The 16,653-nt window shown below is 48.5% G+C and overlaps 3 protein-coding genes across 3 annotated transcripts; 2 read left to right on the forward strand and 1 right to left on the reverse strand.

Annotated features, from left to right (window-relative positions):
- Positions 1 to 51: 51 nt before the first annotated feature.
- On the forward strand, positions 52 to 2,651 carry FSUBG_8585 (dityrosine transporter; the record flags this gene model as incomplete). Its single annotated transcript, XM_036687007.1, has 5 exons — positions 52 to 146; positions 294 to 378; positions 659 to 1,075; positions 1,170 to 1,312; positions 1,562 to 2,651. The coding sequence occupies 5 exons, from the start codon at positions 52 to 54 to the stop codon at positions 2,649 to 2,651; spliced, it is 1,830 nt and encodes a 609-aa protein (XP_036535897.1).
- Positions 2,652 to 8,138: 5,487 nt separating this feature from the next.
- FSUBG_8586 (uncharacterized protein) lies at positions 8,139 to 10,459 on the forward strand (the record flags this gene model as incomplete). The annotated part of the gene is made up of 2 exons (XM_036687008.1): positions 8,139 to 8,566; positions 8,614 to 10,459. The coding sequence occupies 2 exons, from the start codon at positions 8,139 to 8,141 to the stop codon at positions 10,457 to 10,459; spliced, it is 2,274 nt and encodes a 757-aa protein (XP_036535898.1).
- Positions 10,460 to 12,252: 1,793 nt separating this feature from the next.
- On the reverse strand, positions 12,253 to 13,616 carry FSUBG_8587 (uncharacterized protein; the record flags this gene model as incomplete). The annotated part of the gene is made up of 3 exons (XM_036687009.1): positions 12,253 to 12,973; positions 13,115 to 13,330; positions 13,531 to 13,616. The coding sequence occupies 3 exons, from the start codon at positions 13,614 to 13,616 to the stop codon at positions 12,253 to 12,255; spliced, it is 1,023 nt and encodes a 340-aa protein (XP_036535899.1).
- Between the last annotated feature and the right edge of the window lie 3,037 nt (positions 13,617 to 16,653).

Genomic DNA, 16,653 nt, shown 5'->3' on the forward strand with positions numbered 1-16,653 from the left:
TTCTCATACCGGAATGCCTGAACGGTACCCCCGATCAAAAACTGGACCACAATGACCCGTATCGGAAGCACCATTCCGACCCGGCAGACCGCACCCGAAGACCATGCCGATGTCCGGGTTATTCCCAAAACAACCCAAGATTCAGCGTAAGAAATTGCGCCGGAATGCATTCCGAATTCTTAAGCAGTCACTTACAAACGTCTACAGTCCTGGGGACTGTTCGTCCGTTTGGTCATGGATGACGATGTTCGGTAATGGGGCTGATCGTGAATAGATGCGATTTGATATTACAGACACATCAGCGACTATGTATGCATTAATGTGGTCGATCACTTGGAGTTCAAGAGTGATGAAGAAGCGGAGAGGGGATGGTCCCATGTATGGTACTGCTTTTGCTAGGATGTAATAATCGAGGACTCTTAGGGACGAAGTCTGCATGTTCCTCGTGTGGAGCTTTCGTGTGTTAATATGCCTTGTAGCTGCTGATCTTTTCATCTCCTTTGCTTTATTGCTTTGACTTTCTATACTCCTAGAAAATATTGAGTTGTTAGATCGTTTTTGTTTGAAGCGGGAATGTGAATCCACATTCTTTCCGGAAACCCAAATCAACATTTAGAGCCCACAGATTGCCATGCCGAAGACATTACATGATTCACAGGATGAAATCTCGTCATCTGCCACGAGCGAGGAACAATCTTCTCCACAGACTGCAGTCCGAGACCCAACCCAAGACACTATCAACCGCACAATATCACACGTATCTGGCCACGATGCGTTCGAACCGGCTGCCGCCATCACTGCGTCAGATGGCAATGTGCCTTACCGCGAGGCTGATGATGAGATCTTTGACAAAGTTTCCTCAAGACGCAAGGTTGCTATCGTGACCGTCCTGTCATTTGGGGCGTTCCTATCGCCAATATCGAGCACTTCAGTGTTAGCGGCGACACCAGAGGTCGCCAAGACTTTCAACAGCACGGGAAGCATTATAAATCTTAGTAATGCAGCGTATATGATTGTTATGGCGTTATCACCTTTATTTTGGGGGCCCATGAGCCAGGTTTATGGAAGGCGGAGTGTAAGTGCTTGCGGTGCTCTGCTTGGACCCAGTTCGTTTCCCAAGTTTTGATGGAGTGGCCTTAAGAGCAGGAAAAACACTGACATTTCCACAGGCAGCCCTGTCCTCTTCAACTATTTTCTTCTTACTCAGTCTGGCCACTGCATTGGCTCCTGACCTCACCTCGTTCATTGTCTTTCGGGCGGCTTCGGCATTTGGGGGAACAGCTTTCATTCTCATCGGCCCAGCATGTATTGGGTAAGTCGCCAGGTTTCTCGTTCTTCCACTTATAAACTGTCTCATGTCCTTGAAAGGACCCTGGGTCAAAGTTCATAGAGTGAACCATCCTATTGGTGACCGCGACAATAACCTAGACTTGCTCAGCATTCATACGCTGAGCAATCAACCTTTGGAGTCTGGTCGTTCACTCGAATGTCCAGCTCAAACTTCACGGAGCTTCGATAGCAGCGAGTACTCTTAAGAATCATTGACGCTGATCTGAAATAGTGACATATACCGTCCAATAAAGCGTGGTGCAGCGATGGGATGGTTTCTTACCGGCACACTTGTTGGCCCTGCATTTGGGCCATTTCTGGGTGGCATCGTTGTAGCGTATTCGTCGTGGAGGAATATATTTTGGCTTCAGACAGGACTGGCTGCTACCGGGGCACTCGGCGTGTACTTTGTTGTATGCGAAACAGCTCATCACCTCAAGATTAACGATCTGAAAAGCCTCTCAGGCAAGAAGAGGACACTGAAGGTTCTCGGCATGATCAGCCCGATGCGAGTCTTGCGACTATTTCGATTCTTCAATATTGCATTGGTGGCTTGTGGTAGTGCATCCTTAACCTGGAACATGTACAGCCTCCTAACACCGGTCCGTTACATTTTGAATCCCCGCTTCAAGCTCGACTCGCCGTTGCTGTCGGGTCTGTTTTACCTGGCACCCGGCTTCGGTTACCTGGTAGGGACTTTCGGAGGGGGGCACTGGGCGGACATGATGGCCAAACGATGGATTCAGAAACGTGGAGGTGTCCGTATACCGGAGGATCGACTTCGATCCACCCTGCCTTTCATGGGCGTAATCATGCCGGGAAGCATGCTGGTATATGGCTGGACTGTCGACAGGGAGGTTGGAGGTATTCCGGTGCCTGTTGTCGCCATGTTCGTACAGGGCGTGGCGCAATTGTTTTGCTTTCCCTCGTACAACACTTACTGTCTCGATGTCATGCCTGGCCATGGGGCAGAGGTGGCTGCAACCAACTTTTTCGCAAGATATCTGGTTGGATGCATCGCTTCAGCTGTGGTTCTACCAGCAGTCGAAGCTGTCGGCATTGGATGGTTTTCGACCATCTCAGCAGCGTATTTGATAGGCTCAGCTCTGGCGACCATGGCTACAGTTCGATGGGGGAAAGGCTGGCGAGAGAGAACTCAAGCAAGGCTAGAGGGTGCTAAGGAATATGAGAGCGAGGCCAAAGCCGACCATGATATGAATACAGATCGATCCAAAGGCGCTCAAATATTGGGGCCAGGCTTTGCGTTTGACAAGAGCGGTCCAGTACAGCAGAGCCGAAACATAGTAGGCCGTGAGACCTGATTCTTGCAAAGGAATGGGACTAGATAGGGACAACTTGCGGCGACATTATTGGTCAGATATAGGCGCAAGCTGTACTCAGAATAATGAGATTGAACGACCGGCATTTGGTAGAACTGAGAATTTAATAAGGGCATAGAAGTGAAGTAGTGAGGCTGTTTGGCATTTCCGTGAGCCTTTATTTTCCTACAAATAGGGCTGTCGCTTCAAATGAACTAATAGAAAATAAAGGACGATGAACATGCTGCACGCATCAATCACCAATTCCATGTCATAGATACAATCAATATATTATGATGTAATGTATCATGGGAGAAAGGTCAAAGTTTGTCGTTCACCCCAACCTTATTCAGATGGGAACCGAAGAACCTGGGGGCTGGCTAATAATACCCAGGCCAGCCTTACAATATTTTCCCCGTTGCTACTGTTACACTGCAGGGCCTTGATATTACCACTAACCATTACCCATTTGCTAAAGCATGTAACCAACCGATAACTGTATCAAGGCAAGCCATGTTGTTTGGTGGCATCCTCAAAGTGGGAAGGGTGCGGTGCACAGAAATGTATGTACATAATTACGGAGTGTAGCAGAAAGATAACGCAACCTTGACATTAGGCTTAGTGTTAGGCTTACCATAGGCTCATCATGTATCCGTATGTGCTCGTTGTTTTCTTTGACCTCAAGGTTACACGGTACTACCTTGGCCTCAACGTCTTGGCCTGTTAGCCCATAAGATATGATACGATACGATATGATACAATAGGGTTGAGGGGATGATACATCAACACCTTGCAAAACGCAAGAATACCTTTATTTCTTCATGTCGAGTTCCTACGTGCAACGCAACGCAGCATCGATCAGCTAGCTACCTTATACTACTCCGTACCTAGTATTGGCCTCTGTTGGGTGAGATTTTGAGGGATTCCGGCCCGCAAGTCAATCTCAACCCCAGTTGAGTTAAGCGGTTGAGATGAGAAATTCCTAGCTCAAGACGCCGAAATAAGATGATAACGATGCAGGGCTGGTCAATTGCCGCGTGGTGACTGGTCAACACCAGCCTTTCCGACTTGGCCTTACCGCGAGACCCGCCCCATTTGAAATGACCTTGCATAGCTTTGGAGATTGGATTCTCACAACAACTGCCTCTAGTATCAATTGGGGTTGGGGACTTTAGGAAATGACCACGACCCAAGTCAATCATCCTCAGGTAGCGATAAACTTGCTAGTGTAGTTAACTGCCAAGGAACAAATTGATCAGAAAATGGCGGGTCCTCTTTGATGTAAGTCAAACGCTCGCTTAAGAATACGAAGGCATCGGATCTCATAACAAGCATATTCATCAAGTTAATAAAGAATAATAAAGAAACATAGTGGATACGATAATGCATTATACCTACCCTTGCAACGACATCGGCACAACCTCAGGCGGGTCGCAGATTAATACGCACACCAAAGCTCTCTCACCATAGTAAGACGGAGCTGCTGACATAAATAAGCAGGTCACACTTAGCCGCCGACTCCACAACATATTTCTGTCAGCCTCTTTATGTGTGCGTATTATTTTACGACGCACCTGAACCTCAAGTAGGTGTACCTAGGTACTAGGTACCTAAGGTACCTTAGACTCCCCCCCCTCCCCACACCGTGATCAGTGGTACATAAGGTACTGTACAATCCCCAGTCAGCAAGCCCGCCCTGTGGCAGCATAATCGCCAGCAAGACGTTACGCGGACGAAACACGAGAACGGGGATATGATGTGAAGGGTCTCCGTCGTGGAGCATAAACCACAGTAATAATTACCACGTTGCGTAGTGCATCTCTAACAATAGAACATGCTGAGTCACGGGCGTTTCCGATGGTTCTGTTTATAAGGTACTAACTTATTCACAGTAAAAGGTAGGCATGTACACACAATAATGACAGACAAAAGAATACATCGTAGTGAACGATGAGCTAATTAGCAAGTCAGCGATTTGCAAAGTCTTGTTGTTACTCGGTAAGCAGAAAGAACCTGACTACCTACCTTACCTAGGCAAGGCGATGCATGCATCTGCAGAACTGGTCGCTCGCCCCTTGCACGCACTAAAACGCCCAGTTGGTGGCTTCGTGTCAGCAAGTGAGCAGCCCTTGGCAATCTATTGCTGCTGGCCTTGGTCCATCTGAGATAACATGTGCTGTTTATTATTGTCAACTTTCCTCGCCAGCCCCCTGTCGCTAAACTCCATTTGGAGGTGGCACCTGTGGCGTTGGTGACTTCTCGCGATGCAACCATGGCTAAAAGCTTGGCCAAGAAGACAGTTCAAACTTCAACGGTCATGGATCCTCTCCTCTACTGAATCGCAGAGCAGGTTGGTTGAGAACGAGTGAACTCGCCCGTTGCTCTACTGTAATTAGTTAGAATCAACTAGATATGCAAATTATTAGACCACGACAGACCAGATGGCTAATCGTGATATTCTGTAAAATCAAATTGGTACGATGGCTGACCCTGAAAAAGACCGCTGACAGTGGGGGTCAGGTTGCTATTCTCAGATTGTTGTTGACGTTGACATTGTCTTGGATGGGATCGGCATACAAGGCTTCGCAACCAACGTTACAGATTGAAGCAGTATGTATCAACCTCCAACAGTTTTACTTGATACAATTCTCCGTCATGAATGTCCACAGTCATAATAAACCATTTGACACCCGGGGAAAAGAAATAATTGGAGTAGACCCTAACGACGCGTGGCGGGAGGACCCTCGCCCATCATGTGTCCCTGTCCTGCGACTGGATGGAAGGGCGTGGCTGGGAGAGAGTCGGGGTTTGCGTAGATAAGATTCACCGACTCCTGTCTTCAGTCTGATTGTTCAGCAAGAGATTCTTAACCGACGACATCGATCTAACTATATCGCAAGAGAAGGATTGTTTCGACGGCTTGTTGTCAATTCAGAGCTAATTTACTACCGTATAATTGGAGTGTCGACTTTTTCGGAAAGGGTCGAAATGAGATGCCAACAAGCATAAAAGAGGAGGGTCGCTCTCGGCACTCATTTGCCAGTGAGACATGCCTCGAGCCTATTGACTTCCAGCCTGGTCTCCAGCTGGAGATCTCAGCAGAGGTAGGTACACACTGCTGACATCGCAGTGTGATAGGGACAGTTCCGAGTTCCATGCTAGCATGCTTGATGCATCTTCTAGGACACAAAGCAAGAGCCGCACCCGCGATGGGTTTGTCGTGATTGAAAGGCGCTTGAGTCCATAGTCTCGAATCAGACGCCGATCAGGAGTTGCAGGACGCGCAACCACCGCCAGAGGCAAGCATGGCAATGTTTGAGCTCAGAAGGTTCATGATTGACAAAGTGCGCCATAATCAGCCACGAGAGCCTCTCCCTTCTCTAACAATAGGGGCGGACTGGCCCTCGCTCGGAGACCCACGGGCCCATGTTCCATGGAGCCCCCAGTGCGCGTTCTAATCTTTCTGATTGGGATGGAAGCGACAAAACGTTGCTGGGATATGGCGCAATGACAGGGGATGCAAGGCTTGGGCCAAGCAAGGACTCAAGGCTTAGCTAGAAGCGATTGCCATTGCCATTGATTGTCCTCTCGTCGGTAGAGAATACAGAACGACTAGTGAAGCATCAGAAGCCCGTCTCTAGGACAGCGGCAGCGATGGCATTGTCGTGCCCACAACAGTAACGGCCCTGTTGATTGTTTACAACGTGGAGCTGCAACGGATTGGTTCCCAAAGCCATCGATAGTATCTCTATGTCAGATCAGCGGAGACTTGCCAAAATCCAAATTGCTCAGCCAATTGAGTATCAGATATGCCCCGAAGGCGTTTGATTTCGATCGTTGGTTGGATATTTGAAGGATATAGTGTTTCTCATTGGACATCGGTCTCCGCCCCCGGCAACACCGTCTGATAGAGCGTCAAGGGAAAAGGCATTGTCAAGGTCTTGATTCGGCAAAATCTAGGTACTCTTCGGTGCTGAAAGCGAGCTGAAGAAAGTTGCCAGTGAACCACTTATTGCCGTATCTGGAGCTTTTGGTATCCAGTCTCTAAAGCTTGAACGGAGTCATGTTCCAGTCTAAATTCTTCGATGTTCTTCAAATGCCTGACGTTGACCCAAGTTCCCTGGGCCCCTTGTCAGTAGCGAGACTTGGCTTTTTTTGGAAGTACGAGCTTCCCTGCAGGCCTGGTCTCGAAACTGAGGTGAAGATGAAGACACCTTACATGTATGTACTGTCCGCCATTCACTGTGCAACGTAAGTACCGTTTGTCCATCCCCGAATTTCCAACCTAGGGTCTCTGATATCAGTGGGTTAACCATTCTTCCTCTCTCTTTTGAGCACCGAGTCTCTCCCAGTGGCCTCTCCTTAGCTCTCAACACAGCCACTGAGAAACATCTATGTATTTGCGATCCGCCGAACGCTGCTTTGGATGGGTGCTCTTCACATCAGCTATAAACATCCTGTCTGCAGTCGTGCGTCCCGGATTCTCCGGCGCATAGGTGAGGTTCTTGACTGCCTAGGCGACGACAGCCACCACCAGATGCAAGTCTAAATTAGAGAGGCCTTCAGTCAAGAAGATGGGTGCGAAAAACACAGTACAGTACAGAATGCATCTACAGTTCGTATGAGATAGAAAGTGAATGTCACCTCCAGAAGACTGTTCCTGCTCCCTAAATGAGGTTCCATAGGTACTAAGCCATACCCCTTCCACTGTTCATCCTTCCCGGTCCCTTTAGCGGAGCCCCGTACCTAGCGGGCCCCATCCGTAGGTACATCCGAGCTGTACTGTGCAGTAGGTAGAGACCTGCCCTGAGTGCTTTCCTCCCTCGTCCCCCTATCGCCCTTTGCAAGGTCCTGGATAGCAACCCCTTGTCCCGTGTCCATAATCCCCTGCTCTCGCCTCTCCTCTCCTGGCCTGGTCTGGCTTCGCTTTTTTTTTTTCTCCCTCCTATCTCTTCTTGGTCAACGTCTTTTCTCTTATTCCCCCCTCCTTTCTTTTCCCCCTCGTCAACGCCTACGCTCATCGCTCGGCCTGTTCGTCACTCTCCTCGACGCCCTCTTCTTCTAATCGCAAATTCGACAAGCACCGATCCCGTGTTGCTTCAATCGTTTGCGTTGCGCCGTGCGATTGTGCTGTTCAGCCTCACCTCCTTTGATCTCACTGCCGTCGTCTCATGACGAGGTAGTCTTTTCGCCTGCTCATCCTCCGCCCTTTATCGGATAACATCTTTCGTCGACTTACCTTACAGGATATCTCGACGACTGCCAGTCGTTACTTTCACCTGCAACCTGTTGAAATAAACTCTTCGATGTCGGCCGGCTCCACTACAACTTTCGCTCCGCATACAAGTTAATTTTCGGCCTTGCCTGTCTCAAACCAGTAAATCTTACCATCACACGCATCCGCTGTACAAACTCTTGCGAATCGACAACCCCTCGGCCTAAGCGTGCCAGACTGTTCAGCCTAGTATGCAGCGGCGCCATTCAGTCACCATGGCCGCCCGCAACAACAATAATTCGCGAGGCCCATCGGGCAGGAAGATCGATCCTCTTCTCCCCTATTCCATCATTTCAGAAAAAACAAAGAAGCCCAGACTTCGTATGCGATCACTTCTGGGACCCTGCCATGCCAGAAGGGTGTTGACATGGCTTTTCGGCGTGGCTGTGCTCATCACCCTGATTTTTGTAAAATCCAGAAATTCTGGCTACAGCGTTGGAAAGATGAGCGGCACAAAGTCTCAGCAGCCCATTGCGACCGCCACCGTCTTGAACACACACGGCGAAACTGTTGTAATGCTCACCGGTGATATGGATGGTGATGGAAAGCTCGAAACCGTTCCTGAAAACGAATATGTCACTGCTGATGAAAAGAAAGAAGTTGCTGCGCAACTTGAGAAGATGCCTTGGTTGAGATTCCCTCAGTACGTCGAACAGTCTAGTTTAATGCTTTTACTAACTATCTATTCAGCCTCGACGGGTACTTCCACGGTCTTCGGACTATCGTCAGCAAAGCCAACCTCGTTCCCGAATATCCCAATATTACTGATAAGGCTCCGATGCCCTCTCCCACTATGAGCGATCATGTGCCTAAGCCTCAGAAGTACATTCCTTACGACCATGGCAGTGATGTCAAGACCTGCTATCTCGATTCCAAGAAAACGGTACCAGCTCCTGATCTGTATGCTTACAATGGTGTTCCTCAGCACATGCCGGATCCCGCCATCGGTTCGTACAAGCTCCTCGGACTCAGAGACGATATCTGTTTCGATCGTTTCAGTCGGTATGGACCTTACGGCCTGGGTTATAGCAGAGCCCAGGGCGGTCTAGATACTGGCTTAGACACCGAGGCGTCTGGTAACGAGCATGTCTGGGCAGCGACTGGGAAAATCAACTATATCGATGTCAACTGGGCAGATGCACAGGAAGACTGCTACAAGGCCAATAAGCATAGATTCAAGCAGGTCAACCCTGACACTCAGGAACTCTCGGAGACAAGCGACAAGAAGGGACGCATTGCTGTCGTCGTTCGAACATACACCGGCTTCAAGTGGACTGAACTAGCTGTGCTGAACTTCCGGGCGCTTATCAGTGAGCTTTCCCTGCGATCGGGCGGTGAATACCAGGTTCACTTCCTGATGCAGGTGCGAAATATTGATGAGCCCATCTGGTCTGATAAGTGGACTGTACAGCGTATCATCAATGACAACGTCCCTGCTGAGTTCCGAGGCCTAGTATCGCTCTGGAGTGAGCCTCAAATGAGACTCATGTACCCCGGACGATTTGGCGAGACGATCGAGAACCCCAGTGGTGCCGATATTCACGGCATCTACCGTAGCGCCCACTTCCCTCTCCAAGTTTTCGCAATGCAACACCCCGAGTATGAACACTACTGGAACTGGGAGATGGATATGCGATATCTGGGCAGCTACTACGAATTCTTTGACCGCCTAGGCAAGTGGGCTAAGGAGCAGCCTCGAACCCTTCTCTGGGAACGCAGCGCTCGCTACTATATTCCTCCCTACCATGGCACTTGGGAGAACTTTTCTCAAACTGTGCAACAAGACACTCTGGCCTCAGGTCGCGCTCCCATCTTCGGCCCGGTATCCTTTGAGGGCAAGGAACAGCTACGGCATGATGAGTGGGGTCAGTCGATGATGCCCCCTTCGTGCAGCTCTGATGCTCCCGATCGATCCAAATGTGGCGTTGGTGAAGAGGCTGATATTATCACTCTCAATCCACTGTTCGACACCGAGCAATCTGGCTGGGTCTTCTCGGATGATGCTACAGGCTACAAGGCTCCTCCTCCGCGACGATGCGCCATCATTACTGCATCGCGTCTCAGCCGTCGTCTGCTAATGTCCATGCATGAAGAGGTTTGGCGATACCATCATACCATGTTCTCCGAGATGTTCCCTCCAACCGTTGCGCTGCATCATGGTATGAAGGGAGTGTACGCCCCACACCCAATTTTCCTCGACCGAGCTTGGTACCCTTTTAGTGAAATTGATGCAGCCTTCAACGCTGGTCGTGATCATTCGACATCTGGTCCTGGCAGTCCTTTTGACCAACTCAACGAGCATAATCACAAGGGCACCAGTTGGTACTTTAACAGCGAGTTCGCTGGTCTGATGTGGCGCCGATGGTTGGGTTATGCCCAACTAGATGGCCGTGGCAAGCATGGAGGTCGTGCCAATGAGGGACGGGAGAGGGGTGGCAAGACAGAAGAGATGAACGAGAACAGCAGCGGCCGGTTATGTCTGCGTGGTATGCTGGTGCATCCCATCAAGTTTGAGCATCCTTCAGAGAAACCTTGAACCTAGGTACGCGAAACCAGGACCCTCTTCAACCTTGTCGCCGTCATGAGCAAGGCGACGCTACATGTCCTCACTCTACCAGCGCACACGACAGACATCACCACGCACATATGCATTTGCAGGAGCATCTGTACAAATATACCCACGACTACTGAATGGCAAGACATCCGATTCCTAGTAACACCATGACGATGAGGGACATGACGCGATTTCCATGCATCCATTTTATCCAGTTCCTTCCTTCGTCCGGCTTGCATTCCGTTTACGGACCCAGCGAACTTGTCCTAGAACTACCTAGACACTTTATTATTTGAACCTTATCATACCTTACTTATTTCTTCACTTCCAACGTTTGGGTATTCTATCGGCCAAGGGTTTCCAGAACGTCGTCCTAATTCATCCCCCCTCTCATCTTGGCTGGGAATCATTCGAGGTTGTCTGCATATTTCAAACCCAAAATTCACTGTTTTGAACTTGTCTGTTAATTCTCTGTTCTTTTTATTTATTTTACTTGCCACTCAATCAGTGTGGCATGTCGTTTCTGGGTACGAGGCATCCAGGACCAACTGCGGAAGGGTTCTCCGCGCATGCTAAGGGGCGTTCTGGACCGGGGGATTTTGGGAAGACAAATGTGAACATGGTGCGACTTGTATAGATTCAATCTAGTATTAGAGGTGGCAGTTTGGTGTGAAATTTCTAACTGTGTTTGAAACCAGCCTTTTGGTTTGATTGTTGATACTCGTAATATTGGCCAAACGTTGCTCAACGGGCGACATCCGAAGTAAACTTAGTTTATTCCAGTTTGGCTGGCAGTCGGTTCAGCGATAAAGCCGCATGTCTTACCATGGTTCAAGACTTTTTGAAAAAAAAACGAATTTGGGGTGCCTCATTTGCTGGTGCCCTCAAGTCAGCTTCGAGTAAATGTTACATGAATAGACTCGCTACAAATGCAGGGAAAATGTTCAAGATCAGGCGCCGAACCTTACTTATGAATTGTTTCGACATCATAAGGAAGACTGATGTGTGGCCAGTGAGTATTAGTGGTGAAAGGGAGGCTTCTCTTGTCCGAGTCCATTCGTGGTCATGATCTTGTTATTCAAGAATTGGTGATGGGATGTTTTCACGAATCATTCTAACACATAGATTCATCTCGAGGAACAGTATTCTCTTGGAATAAAGGAAGTGGAGAAGAAGAGTTATTCAGGGCATATTGTCTGTTCATAATTCGAAAGTCCCTACTATAAGCTAAGCCCTCATCCATTCAATTGAAGGCGCCTTCTTCCAACTAACCAGTCCCCATGTCCCAACTCAGAGTGACACCAAAATATCAATCTAAAAGAACTAAATGCCAGGTTCAGGCTGGCCGTCAATATAGTATAGAGCAATATGCGCTCGCCATTTCCTGCGTTTCTGGGGAATCACTTGCCCCGTCACTCACATTCCACTTCGTTCAACGACGAAGGGCTGATGAACGCTTCAGACCGCAGGCAAAGGCACATCACAACGGCTTGCTTAACCCAAAAGTACCATCTTTAAGAGGCAAAGACAAGAGAACACAGTTATCCTCGAGGTATCAAAATCCCCTGACGCCTTCAACACTCAAGACCCCTCCAACGCCATGACGCCCAAATGCAAGTTTCCGAGTTACGGAAAGACTGAATAAGTCAAGCGAGTGTCGCTGAGTATACGAGCGACATGGGTTGCTCGTCATCTCTGCTGCTGTCTCCCAAATCGTATACGAGGTTGTTGAGAATCAATAACCCTGTATAACACTGGGCTCTCCTCAAAATATCTTACTTCCTCAGAACGGCGTCATAAATGCTGACCACGGCGGTGACAGCAGTGCCAGTCAGGATACCCTTATAGCCGCCATAAATGGCGTTCTCGAGGCGCATTATAGACAGATCGTTCAGAAGACCGCCAAAATTAACGCCTTGCCCGTAAACAACGAATGAAACCAAGGCTTTGACGATGCTGAAAGTCAAGGGATCGACAACATAGTCCGCGTGGCTTGGGCGAGGGCGTCCGCGCGAAGGTGGGGGGCTTGTCGCGCTCAGGTTGAAGAAGTAACCAGCAAAAGAGGGGATGATGACGCTGGTCAGTATCCAAGTCAAGGCTGGAGACCAGAAGCTGGATGTCAAAAGAAGGAACATATCGGGAACATAGACAGGGTAGTCCGATGTACCGAGTGTGCTGATGGCGGGAATTGTGAACGCGTAAACATTGCTCAGAATTTCGCGGCGAACGTTCCAAAGCTCCCAGCCCGCGACACAGAATAGGATGCTGGTGACGGTACTGAGAGTGTCGCGAGTCGCATGACTGACCTCGGTGATTCCACTCTCCTCGTAAAGGGACGAGACGCGCTGGCGCACAATACTAGTGGAGCGATCAACAGCGAGAGCAACATCAGCGGGAGTGGCTGGAAGCGCAATGCGCGATGCGACCTCGGACAGAGCGCGACCAGGAGTCTCGATGAGTGCTGTCGATGGAGCTTGGGGGGAAGAGGCATCGTCGCTTCTATGGTTCAGAAAACATGATATTAGCTTAGTTACTGCAATCGCGACGCGCGACGCCTTATTTGCATCGTCGCGCGCGGCCAATTCAGAAGAAGCGCAAAACGCGCCTGAGGCTCTTGGATGACTGGAGGTCACTCACTCGGGGGTCACTTCTTCCACGGCCTTGGAAGGTCGTCTTCGGACTACCTTCAGGGCATCTTCACGGAACACTTCTTTCTTGATTGGAGATCCTTGGGCCTTAGAGCGACTGTTGAAGTAGCCAGCGAGCTCGGGGTTGGCGAGAAAGCGCGTCGAGTTCTCAGTGAGGAAGTTATCAAGAGCCACACCAAGGTCATCTTTCTTATAGCCGTCGATACTGCATATTCGTGTCAGCACAAGAGTGTTTCCTTGATCGCATGGAGGGGTCGTGATGGCAGAGTGGGCGCGTCGCGAAAGCGCTTGGACATGCTTGGGCGCAAAATAAGAACAAGGAAAGGTGATGCGGGCAATGTTGGAGAGCGGGTGGTGCGCGCGTAAATGTCACGTATATCGGTAGATCGGGAGAAGTCAACATACTCTGACAGGCCAACAGACTCGGCAAGATTCTCGAGTTCGCCCTTCTTCTTGGTCTTCAGCCAAGAGTTGTATCTATGGTTGGACATGTTGGTGGATAGGTTGAAAGCGAATGCGCATAAAGCGAATTTCAGCAATTGACAATGCCTTCGTTGCAAGTGGCAGTATAATATGTATACGGAGTGGGAGACTGGGCCACAGCCAGAAGAAGAAAATGAAGCTGGTGATGGTGATGAAGAACAGAGGTACAAGCTCGAATGTGTTGTTTGGGGGGGGTCCACGTTGGATGGGGGACGGCTGATGACTGATGGCTGATGGACTGGTGAAGAACGGAAGGGCCCGTGTCAACAATGAGCAGCGGGTCCGGTCCCTTGTTTATGTTTGTTTTTTTTTACTCCCATGTCTTCTCCTTCGATCTGATGGGCATGCCCCGCAGGAAAGGTGTGGATGGCTTTGCTGTGAGAGAAGCGCCCAATAAAAGGGCGGGAATCCGGAGCTTCCAGCTGGGAAACCTAACCAAAGCTAGCCAAAGGTATCAGTGCTATTGACGGTCCACTTTCTAATAACTAAAGTGTAACTCGGGCCGGGGCTCTCTTGCGCCAAAAATGACCTCATTATTCATCCCAGCCAAATATTCTGAAGCTTCGAGTAGGGAGCTCTCTATTCAGTCCAATCCGATGACAACATCTGCCACAATCGATATTATCAGCCATGTCAAATTTGGTTTTTTGGCAGATACCATTATAAAATACGTAGGTAGTCATGTAGGTATTAAACATAAGGTACTGGGTAGTTAGGTAGGTAGTAGTAGTCGACTACTGACAGCCAAGACACACTTATTCGTAGATCCATATATGCCCGGTAGTAGTAGTATGTAAATCCCTCCGCGCCCTAACAAAGAGCTTGGCTACCTAGGTAATAAATGCCAATGCCAGGACTGTTGAACGAAGTGGTGTAGTCCAATCAACACAACTCGGAACCGCATCTCAGCTCCAATCATGAGTTTAGCATAAACACTATAGGAACACTTCCATTGGGCATCATTTAGCTCACAGGTTTTTCTTGTCCTGTCTTAAACAGCCTGACCGGCACATGTCATCACTGATTTGAGTGTCAGCACTGAAGTTGCACCCCGTATCTTCTTTCTACTGCTCGATTGGACTTTAGCGTAGACTTTACCCCGTGTCGCTCGATCAGTTTGCTTATTACTCGCCTGACTATATGTAACCAATTCTAGGATGTGGCCCTTGAATAAAACCGCAAGTGTAGTAATGATTCTTCCTAAGAAATCAGTTGGCTAAGGCGTGATCTTGGCTTATTGCTAAAATGAGATGAATGAGTCAACCTCTGGCTGCAAAGGTATGACGATACGGCACCTGACGATATGAATGTCTTGCTAGGGATAAATAACTCTTATCGTTGATAGTGATGGCCTGACCCTTCTTTGAAGGCACTTTCATAGGAATTTCGAAAACTGCTGGTGTTATTCTTGGAGTTTCGTTAAACCGAATGCCTAACATGCTGGCCACGCTGGGGTTGATTATGTTTTTATAGCCGCATAATGATGGATCGCTATCGCCACATATCTCGTTAATGGCACCGTGAGGACCTTTTTTCGGTATTGAGTTGTTTGCCAGCTCTAATAAGATAGACCGAAGATACCTGCCGAAGTCTTATTTCCTGCAGCTGGCATAACAAAGGTGTTTCTACGGACATTATCCTGCGGTATTATCACTTTGTGCAGTTCTGTGCCTTGCGGATGAGGACCGACATCAGTCCTATAGCTGGATCTTTCCAGTCAGCCCATGAGGTCCATACCATCTATACGCTCACTCTGGCGGACTTCGATAATCTTTTCGTCGATCAGCGGCAAGGACATTATCGCTGGATTGACGTAATTTCTCATGTTTCGACGCACACTTGGGGATATGCTCGCGTCGAGAACATATTTTCTGACTAGCCTCGGAATTGTAGACCATCATGGGCCAAATCACTGGTGACTCTACGAGAAAACGTCTCCTCTGCTGGTGAAACCTTCATGCCCTTCACGATAAGGGAACCCAGTTGTCAAGACTCCGGGAAGTTATCGTGTTAACAGTAGCCCAACCACTGCAGGACCTACCTAATCGAGCTAGGATTCCTACCAGGCTTCGGATAATACTTAGATGACTGTAATCGAAAGTTTAACGTTTAGCAGACAGAGCAAGAAAACTAGTGAGCAAACTGCGGAACTTGTGTGAGCTATGGGACGCACCAGAGCAAGATAAAATAGAACGAACGAGCAATACTAAAAGACTCACCACGTTCATTTCAGAGCACAGTAGCTCCCCGGAGACTACTTATAAATGTATATATACGATACAGGATAGTTGTCCAAATTGGCAATATAAATAGTACCTAGACAATTGGGTCATTGCAAGTGGGGCATAACATATAGTGTAGGGTAACCTGAATGATATTGACGGAACGTGGAATGCTTCCAGTACAGGCCTGATGAGATGTCTGCAATATTGCTATTGAGGGCAGCAGGCAGGCAATGAGAGAAAGCGAAATGATTGGGGTTTTGACTTCGCGAAAAGAACCATGTGTTTTTCTTTTGTTCCTCTTGTGCGTTGGTTAAGGCGTTGGTCACTGCACCTCACACCTCGACTTACAGTATGAACGGCTATATTGATGATATTTGTCCAACATCTAAAGCCAGGACCGTAGCGTCATCCGTATCCGTAGACCTACATCAGTTAAAACAAGTGCGATTTGTTTTGTTGGCCAACTCTGGTTGCTCATGTTTCATGTAAGCAAAGACAGAAGACATTGTCTGTATCAATATTTACTATATGGCTAGTAGACTAAGATTACTGAGCCTGCATTGTTCAAATCATAGGTCCAACAGAGAACTTGGGATGGTATTGATCACAACGGGTAACAGTACCAGGGTAGCAGTTGTTATAACGATGATTTGACTGCGCAACAAGAGACCATAATGACTGGAGGATATGAATCCGGTTAAAGAGTACGAGGTATGATAGCCCCTATAAAAGTAATTAATGGAGAAGCACCGTGACAATCAACCACTAAGGTATGCTTAGTATTTCACGAGTCAATACATTGGTCTGTTTCCATGCGCAT

This window comes from Fusarium subglutinans (assembly GCF_013396075.1).
Source record: "Fusarium subglutinans strain NRRL 66333 chromosome Unknown NRRL66333_c0000119, whole genome shotgun sequence".
Lineage (NCBI taxonomy): Eukaryota > Fungi > Ascomycota > Sordariomycetes > Hypocreales > Nectriaceae > Fusarium > Fusarium subglutinans.